The 10,202-nt window shown below is 45.3% G+C and overlaps 1 protein-coding gene across 1 annotated transcript; it reads right to left on the bottom strand.

The window, feature by feature from the left end:
- Positions 1 to 5,374: 5,374 nt before the first annotated feature.
- Positions 5,375 to 7,020, bottom strand: LOC101786143 (probable O-methyltransferase 2). Its single transcript, XM_004979030.2, has 2 exons — positions 6,132 to 7,020; positions 5,375 to 5,967 (listed from the first exon to the last, which is right to left on the bottom strand). Exons 1-2 carry the CDS (start codon positions 6,933 to 6,935, stop codon positions 5,668 to 5,670), a joined length of 1,104 nt encoding a protein of 367 aa, XP_004979087.1. The 5' UTR covers positions 6,936 to 7,020; the 3' UTR covers positions 5,375 to 5,667.
- Positions 7,021 to 10,202: the final 3,182 nt, after the last annotated feature.

The following is a 10,202-nucleotide window of genomic DNA, read 5'->3' as shown; positions in this document are numbered from 1 at the left end:
TCGAGCTAAAGATCCCAAGAGGTATGCTCTCCATGGTCACCCCTCTTCCCCCCTTCCTCCCTCCCCTACAACACCACAAATGGACTCCCCACGAGCTTCTCTTCGTCTTGGTGCAAGCTGCACCACCGGTGGTAAGTCGGAGTGCCAGATTCGCATGCTCCAGCGAGCCTGGTAGACATGTTGGCACCGCCTGGCCTGGCGAACCAGTACGCTGCCCCCCTAACTTTCGTCTCCCTTCAATTTCACCCCCATCTCCCTTCTCTCTCACTTAACCTGCTAGGTGGGCCTGCACCTAACAGCGCCCATGCCGTCCACCCTCCTACTCCCCCATCACTCCATGAACCCAGCCCACATGAACCCCACACACAACCACTCCCTAGTCCACGACCCATGGACCACGGGTCCATGCCACAGTAGCCAGCGGGTCATGCTGCCTGCGTTAGCCTCCCCAAAATTGCTACGCGCACCCAGCCTTGTGTAACCCAAACATCACTTCAAGCCCTTCCTAAAAATTGACCAAAAATCTAACAAAATATTAGAAACCTACCCATGCCTTCATCTACCCTTGTTCATCTCAAATATGTCCTATTCATATTATTCTACTATCTCTTAATAGAAAATCCCTTTTTCATGTACATAGGGATTCACATATGGCCGAGTCCTCTTTCAAAAATCCCCAAAAAATTTGCAAAAATACTACATAGCCATTCAAGCCTATTCAAGCCTTTCTTTTCTATAGTTCTCCTCATATGAGTCTTTCTTCTGTATTTTACTATGATCTTAGAGTGCAACTTTATTAGGAAAAGATGCCGCACCACCTCCAACCACCGTAAGGCTGAAGGCCTCGGGTCAAAGCTGAGTGCGTCGTGCGGCCTTTAGCCACTATTACCCACGACTGCAACAGCACCCAACAGACTGTTCCTCTACCCTATAATCACCGCTAACACCTAACTTGACCGCATATATACTTGATCTTGCCTAGGCCCCACCTGTCACTAGGTGACTATCACTAGCACAGGTGAAGCGGTGTCCGTAAAGCAAGCTCTCAAGGTCTACTCCTCAAATTTGGTTAGGTCCACCCACTGTAGGGCTGAGCCCCGAGACAAAGCTGAGCTCATCGTGCAAGTTTCCTAGCCCTAAAATCCACTTCCGCCATCCAGCACCCAAATCATATCTAAGATCCATTCGAGCTGCTGCCCGATTAAGACCCTAATCCTTAACCTAGCCCAGCCGTCATGCTGCCCAATTAAAATTTCAGATATCATCCTGGCATAGCCGTTATGCCACCCAATCTAAGACTCCAGATACCAACCCACCTAAGCCATTATGCCATCCGATGAAAATCTCAATTATCGTCCAAACCTAGCCGTTGAGCTGCCCGACCAAAACCCTAAACAACCCTAGGGAATTAATCATTAAATTGAATATAATTTCTTGAAAACCCAGCCACTAAATTCATTAATTAATTAGAAACTCATTTCTAAATAATTAATAAATTATCCTTCGAATAACCAAGAATTCACCTTTAATTATTAGGTAACTCCTAGAATACTCATCCCTTTCCTTTCTTTTGATTTGTTAGGAATTGAATGTTGTATTGTTTTATTGATTGTTAGTTTATATGCTATTATTAGCTGGAGATGACTAGACTCTGCTCGAAGTCGAGGATCCAGAAGACGTGAAGGGAAGAACCCTGGTCACCCTAATAGACATTAAGAATTTTTTATGAATGCAAGTCCCGACTCCTAGCGCATACTTTATCCCTTGAGTGTGAGAGTAATAACACGACCAATGTAAAATGGATTGCATTATTTTCCAAATTATTTCTCTAGGATACGTGCTGGCTAGACTTACCCTTTTTGCTATTGAAATGCCATAGACCAAGCCACCTTAGGAAAATTACTTTTCCCTCCAACCCTTCCTATAATAGATACGCCAGGAAAGTTGAGTCACGCCCCATAAATATGGAATAAAACATGGTTGGATCCCCTACAGGGAAGATCTAACACCCCACCTTAAATATTTATGTTTCTATAAAAGACTTAGGAAGATTTTTCCTTTGGGATGCGTGAGTTAGTAACAAGATGATAGTAAAACAAACCCTAGGGTGTATTTTGGTCCTGCGGGTAAGAGGGCAGCCTCTATGGAGGACATACTACCGTGATGCTTATTCTGGTCATGTAAGGACTGATTCATTGGCAGAGTCTTTCTTGTGACATGTACAGTCATACATGCCAAAAAGGTACAGCTTTCGGGAGTGCATGTTCATGTGAGGCCTTGAATCAAACCCCGCTAGCTGAACCTAGTCATCCATCAAAGGGGTCCAGGTGGCCAATGGGTATGCTGGAGTAGGACCTTCGCATAGTCTCAGGTCTGGTCGGCACGGGTTGACTGTTTGGAGGGTCGGAGACCCTGTGGGTTGAAGGCCCTATTTTATATATTTGTGCACATTTTACTGGATTGGATCCATGTAACAGATGGTTAGTGGCCCCTGTTTAGACCCTAGTATATTCATGGATGGACCTAGCGAATGCCGTCTAGAGATAGACGTGGGTGGGCATAGGTCTCATAGGTCAGTACCCCTAGGAATAAGGTATGGGCTGATCGAACATATGGATATGTACACCTCTGGGGAGAGTTTTGATCTTTCGATAGCCGAGCCTTGCGGTTATGAGTTCACTTTGTTAAATCCCCCATGATTAGTCTTTGGGTGGGAGTTAGTGTGATGAAAATGCCTGATGACGGTCATGAGCCGGATTCCATAATTAAAACCTCGGGATCGGTAGGGGAGGCAGGGTCCCCCTCCAGGACTACAACTTTCATTATATAATATAATAATAACCTCTCAGAGAGTCTTTATAAAACTTGCCTTTTTAAATCCACTTTGCATATGTAAGATGCTTTAGGTATAGTTTTTGCCCCTCAACCATATTCCTTGACCACCTCCCATATTGCATTTAATATACTAGTTAAGGTTGGAATTTGCTAAGTACCAACCATAAGTGTAGCCTTGCTTTCACCATACATGTCTCGAGGTGTTTTACAACATCTTGTTAGTGGATGGGCATCTGCGCTTTCCTTCGCTGCGCTAAGGTGAAAATCTTTCTTTTATTAAATTACACACTTTTTATTGCTTAAAATACTGAATTATGATGGTAACTGTATTCGCCTACTGATCTAGTGACTAATACAGGTGATCGGCGGGACTTCCGAAGGGAGGTCCCCATAATTTCACATATTGACTTGGATATTTTTGGAAGTAAACATAGACATGCAATGTATAGTCCGGATAAGTTGTTGGCCAGAGAACTCAAGCATTTCATAGTTTAATTGAAGCTCAAAGTTTACAAGTTCAAACTGTTTTGAACTTAGCTGACGAAACTGAATCGAGGAGCTTTTGAAAATTGAATGGCAGTGTATTGGTTGAATTTCGGGGCTTCAAATCGAGAGACTGGTTGATCTATCAGCCAGGGTGCAAATCAATTAGTTTATGTTTGATGTTTCATCTACAAGTTTGGTTAAAGGAGTCACGTTAATTTGGATTGGAAAATCGGAAAAATATGAGATTGAATCGGGTGGAATTGGAAGGAGAAGGAAGGGAGCAAAGGAGTGCGGCGCTGCCACGCAGCTACTTGAGGACCGGTGAGCCGAGGTGGTTTCAGCCATGCCACCTGCCGGTGAGCCACGACCACGAGGACAACTTCATGCATGCAAGGAAGGGTGGTTTGTGCTTGGACGGTAAGTTTTCGAATAAATACCGAGCCCGCCAGCCAGATTTATCCATCCACCGCCACCGCTCCATTTTTACCACCTTCCTCGGTCATTGGCGAAGAACGCCACCATCGGCCACCGCTCGCCGATTCCCTTCACCCAAACCTTCGCCTTGAAGTCCTCTACAAGCTCCACTATAGCTCTTGCCCAGCCTCCACGCCACCGTCTTCCGTGACTCCGTCCGCCGCCTCCATTTTGGTAAGGCCGCTGTCAGTGAGCAACACATTGCGGTAGTTGTGCACGTCGTCTGAGAGTCCAGTTGTGTCACCGTGTGCCGTAGATGCTCTACGAGCTGCTTGTTGGTCTGGATCACGGCCAGGTTGGCCGGAGCTCCAGCGCCGCGTCGCCGCCTGCGGCATGGCTGCCGAGTCTACTGTATACACACCACTGTCAGAATGATATGCTTGGGAATACCTTTCATTAATTAGGTCTATGAGTTAGATTGGTTGAAAACCAATGAATGCAGTGTCTGAAGGAGGTCGACATTTGATGGAGGACCAAAATGTATTCCCAAAAAGAATACTGAGTCATGTACATGGAAATGGTCATTGTTTCTATACAATCAAACTCTTGCACGGAACACTAGATTATTTTATTTTATGATGTTTCCAATTTATCCAATTGAAATTATTGGTGACGTCATTCTAGTTGGAAGGAAAAATATACATAATAATACATTTGGTACAACCACGATGATGCATGTCAAAATAAAATTTTGTAGACTGCAAAATATTTGTTAATTTGTGTCAGTGACGGTATTATACATTTCTTTATCCAATTTGGAATGTAAAAATTGGTATTAGCTCAACAGATGTTACTGCCTCCCCCAACCAATAAAAGTTGACGTTTCAGACAGGGAAAAAAGCTAATTGTTTGCTGCTGATTCTGCTTGTCTGAAAAATACAGCTTTGCTGACCGTAGGCAGTATTACAAAGGGCACGTACCCTTGCTATCTGCAGTACATGAAAAGTCAACGTGATTTGAAATTTCTGTCATGCCTGAACAGTTTAATCTCCGAGTTCATTTTGTCTGAATTGGGTAGTTGAGTGTACATATGGAAAGGAAAAAAAAATCAAAAATTCCAGATTGGATTGACAACAGAGAATGTATTACTCTCTATGTACAGATCCAATGACATTAAAATTGTTGAGGACTAAAATTGGTAGTTCTACCGGTCAGAGCGGTTTGGGTAAAGTGCTCAAAATGTAAATTCGAGGTGATCAAGATGCATATATATAATGTTCAATTTGGAGTTCGGATGAGCGAGTTAGGACTTCGGGAACAACTAGTCAAACCGGATTTATAGGGCAGCTAGATTGGTTTTGTGTGTGTAAATTGAGTTAGGAGTTGCATTTTGACATGGATTTGTAAGGGTTTCAACTCGGGAGCAAGACCTTCCGGATTGGTATGCGCGCTAGAGTGATTGAGTAATTGGCGTGGCACGTTTTCACAGAAATACTGTTTAAGGGGAGACTTGTTCAATAGTTATCCATCCATTTATATAGAATTTAGTAGTGTGGTGGGCTTCCTGTTTTTAATTACCAGCACCATAAATATAGTGGTACACTATGCAGTGATATATCATAATAAATTACACATTGTATGATAACTTGTGGTTGTACATAACTTACACATAAACAAACAACCATATAAAACATATATGGTCGAAGTCAAATCAACATAGCACACTGGAAATTAAACCACGAAGAGTACTCCAGTACATTTCAAGCAGAAACTACATGGATCTCAATGCAAGAAAGCTGAACAGCTCATATGCTTTCAGATCGCTGAAACTTTATCTAGGAAATGAGGTTCTCCATTTATTTTTTTCCTCACAGCACATGGTCATGTCCATAGTGAACCACACATTGAACATATTTTGAAGGGTGTGCAGTCTTACGGGTAAACTTCGATGATGCCACGAGCTCCTATTTTCTTGACAATCTTATAGTCGGAGAAACCTGCTTTAATAAAGATGTCGCGCCAGTCATTTTCATCCCGCTGCCTGCCTCTGGTATTCACCATCATGAGCATGTCCATAAGGAGTTGGGCTTCGTACATTATTGGCCCCATAGAAGGGCCAAGGACTATTTCTATGATAATCACCTTCCCCCCCTCTTCTCTGGAAGGAATTGCCTTCCTGCACTGCTCCAGGATCTTAACACAATCCTCATCGGTCCAGAAGTGCAGTACAAGCTGCAGAAGATAATTAATGTCATCTCAGTTAAATAATTATGTACGCAAAAGATGAGTCTATATCTGACAAACAAATTTCTATTTTCGAATTTTGATTTTATTTGTATAGAACTATAGAAGCATGAAAGAAATAGCCCCTATTTTTGCTGTCCATCATTTTATACCTTGAGCATCACAGCTTGAGCAGGTGGGATGGTGTGGAACATGTCGCCCGCTACATAGATTACTGAATCATGAGCTGGTGCAGTCTCGATAACCTTTGGAAGGTCCAGCACTGTGCACTTGATGTCAGGGAATGCCTTGACGATTGCCCTCACAGTCGTGCCATCACCACCACAGCAATCAGTCAGTGATTGAACACCCTTGAAGAGATCGTTGCACTCTCGAATAATGGTTCCAATTGTCAAATTGTCATGTGCAGCCACACCTTCATTGACAATTCTGTCAAGCTCTTCGTCAAGGAGCTTTGTAGTCTCGTGGACGAGTGGCACACCATGTAATTCTTCGAACGGCGATGGTAGTGAGGCAGGCAAATCCTTCTTGAACCAGTCAGCGAGAGACAATCCAGCCTCAACATAATGCCGTGAGACCGTGGCGAGCACAAAGTATTTCTGGTAGGTGTGGTCTTCTGCTTCCACACCTTCTACCAGGAGCCAGGAGAGTGGGTTGAGGCGGTAGGTCTCCACCTCTGCATCTCTTTCAGATGCAAAGATGCCTGATGTGACAAGCAGCCGCATCAACCGGCGGAGGAATGGAAGCTTAGTCTGAGGAAGCGATATTGCGGTTACCAGGTTTGGCAGCGAGGTAGCCCCACCAAGGTTATGGATAGCAGTTGGGATGTGAAGCTCGACAGCGCACTTGAGCGCCATGGATGTGAGGTAGTAGAGGCTGTGGCGCCATAGGTCGGCTTGCGCCTGCAGGAGCTCAGCATCTGTGGGAGCTATGATAGTCTGAGAACCAGCAGCCATTCTCTCTCTCTCTCTCACACACACACACAGGCTGTATCGTTCTAGTTGTAGTCTATGTGTTCCGAGATGTGTTTGCTTCGCTATAAGTTCCTTGCTAGGTTTAAATAGAGTGCATCGGCCTGGCTTAGCGATCGAGCTACACTTGATTATATTTGATCAGATGATTGAGTGCGTATCTCAGTAATCAGTAATTTAGGTGCAGGCATATGGAGCATGTGTGGATGGCAAGTTGTGGAGGGCAAGTTGTGTGGTCGCCTACATTAAAACAATTTTGGGAAAGGGAAACGGTATCTGTATTTGCGGTGTAGACTCGCACTTGTACTGACTTGCATATTTAGGACTTAAAAAATGAAAATGTTATAGATTTATGGACGGAGGTAGTACTTGCTGCACCTCCGCACATGTCCCAGGCTCCCAGCTATGCATATATGAAAAAATAATACACTGAAAGGGAAATGTAAGAGATACAATAATAGTTAAAAAACAATCATGAGAGGAAATCACAGAAATAAAGCATTTACAGAGCTGTAAACAACAGCAATCTACAAAAGTAGTAGCATAAGGATGCAACTATAGTTGTACACTAAAGCGGCCACTGCATCCACAGCCCCACATCGCTCCTTCTCAGAGGCAGCATTGGCGGACCGCACAGCCCGAGGGCCGCCACCCTTTCCTCCCTCAACCCTGCCGTGCCGCCGCCAGAAGCCTGTGTGGCAGCTAGGATGGCCGCAACAGGGCCCAATAAGATGGGCCTGCCCGAGTCTGCTGTGAGCTCGCCCGGATCTGCTGCGGGCGCACGCGATGCAGCGATGAGTTGCGACCAGATTCAGCGAGCATGGGACCGGGTCTGCTCGGGCAGTGGGCTACGGGGGTAGCAGATGGCGGTTGCACGAGGGCAGTGTTGGCCCTTGCTCTCAGCGGATGGTGCTGTAGCGGTGAGGAGGTGCAGCGGTCCACACATGAGCTAGGCGCAACAGCGCGAAGGCTGCACGCAAGGAGGCACAACGGAGGCTGCGCGTGTGGAGGCGCCACGGCATAGAATTAACACGGTAGCTGAGGTGCGGATGTGGAGGTGGTCCGGCTGTGGTGGGAGATGAGGTGGGGCACAGAGGATTTGTGCTATCATTCACCCCCCTCTGATAGCGATTACAGGGATTCGATCCTACACAACTCATGTGGAACGGATTCATAAATGGATACTATATCTCTTACATTTTCGTATTGACTTCGTGTGAAAAGGTTAACTCAAGAAATACTATATTTGGAATGACAATGATTTAAGCTGGCTCTCATCCCCTGAACTTACAAGATGGTATCACTAGCGGAAACAGGAACGTTACCGAGTGTCAAATCTTTGTCGAGTGCTTTATGTTGGGCACTCGGCAAAGACATCGTTTGTCGAGTGTATATTGGGGACACTCAGCATAAATAATACACTCGGCAAATAACAACTTTGCCGAGTGTCACAAATAAGACACTTGGCAAAAATCCACACGACACTCGGCAACGATTTGACAGTTGGTAAATCTCCAACACGTGGCTCGCACATGCACCGTCCGTCAGGGTAGTGTCCCGGCCGTTAGTACTTTGTCGAGTGCTTCATCCAGACACTCGGCAAACTTAGAAGTTTGCCAAGTGTTTTCCACAGGCACTCGGCAAACTTAGAAGTTTACCGAGTGTTTGTGTAGGCACTCGACAAGGGCAAAACTTTTTTTCCACCTCTGCCCTCCACACTTTTTCTACTCCCCACATACGACATTTGGTAATCCATCTTAAAAGTTGGTCTATTTTTTTGGTCTGTTTGCTATTTTTAATGAATTGATAGCATTAATAGGAATTTGTTTATTTATGTCAAATTTTAACTGCAAGTGATTGAAATAATGGAATAAAATCAGTGAAAAATTCATATTCATATTATTGAATCCGGATTGAGGTCTCAACCAGGAAATGAAAAGAAATTTTGAACATTTTTTTAGAAAACACGACCACGAACGTGTGGTTGAATGGTTATTAAATTCTAAACAAAGAAAACGAAGTCTAAAAGTCACAAAATTTGTCAAGATGTCATGACATTATATGTGGAGGCTATGGTAAAAAATTGAGAAGGTTTCGGCCAATTTCTGACATATGATGCTTACAAACCGACTCATCTCCCGAAAGGATTCGTAAAAGTTAGAAAGGATCCGATAAGATTTGGAGTCCAAGTGACACTTGAATTGGGGTTTGACTTCAAAGATTTTTGTATAGGCAACATACAACATAGATTGGTTCATGTCAAATTTTGCAAATTTTTCAGATCCGTTTGATAATTTTTATTGATTAAATGCAATTATAGATTTTTAATAGATATAAATTCAATTTGAGCTATAACTGCATGAAATAATGGAATAATATTAGTAGAAAATCATATATCCATTGTTGAGTGAATTTGACATGGTTTTTCCTAAGTATATCAGAAAAAGGTTAGTAAAACACGTTATTGAACAAGTGCACATGAAATATAAGTGTACTTTGCCAAATGTCTAGTGAAGACACTCGGTAAAGATAATGTTTAACCGAGTGTTTTCGCTACACACTCGGCAAAGTATGTACACGGGCCCGCTGGTAGGCGCGTGTTCCGATTGAAAATTTCAAAATAAAATTAAAACTTCACTTTGCTGAGTACCCGTGATCTGGCACTTGGCAAACCTTTTGACTTTGCCGAGTGCCAGATCGTGGGCACTCGGCAAACCACCTGACTTAAGTCCCGCGGCCTTCTGACTCGAACACTCAGGTGCCAAAACGAATCTCGTTGCCGCCGATGCCCTCCGCCGCCGCCGGCGACCACCCTCGCCTGCCCAGCGGCCCGCCTTCCGCCCCCCCCCAACCCCCCGCCCTCTTCCTCCGGCAGCCCGCCGTACCCGTCGCCCCCGGCGCCCTACCCGTCGCCCCCGCCCCGCCGCCCCGGTGCCCCGCACCCTACCCGTCGCCCCAACCCCGCCGCCCCGCGCATAGCCCCCGCCCCGGCGGCCCCACCACCGGCGCCCCCGGCCCCGCCGACCGCCCCCGCCATCGGCACCCTCGGGCCCGGCCGCCCCAGGCTCGGCGCCCCCGCCCCCCGCGCACCCGCCGCCACCGGACTTCCCCTCGCCTCTCTAGGCCGGTGTCCCTCACCCCTCCCGGTATTCAATCTTTGTTCTTCAAGTTACAAAATTGGAATTAGAAATTAGAAAAGGGTAGAGAGGTGGTAGGATGAAATGGAAATTAGAAATTACAAAAGTAATAAGT

The sequence above is a fragment of the Setaria italica genome, chromosome VIII (genome assembly GCF_000263155.2).
Source record: "Setaria italica strain Yugu1 chromosome VIII, Setaria_italica_v2.0, whole genome shotgun sequence".
In the NCBI taxonomy this organism is placed as follows: domain Eukaryota; kingdom Viridiplantae; phylum Streptophyta; class Magnoliopsida; order Poales; family Poaceae; genus Setaria; species Setaria italica.
This window is presented reverse-complemented; position numbering and strand designations above follow the sequence as displayed.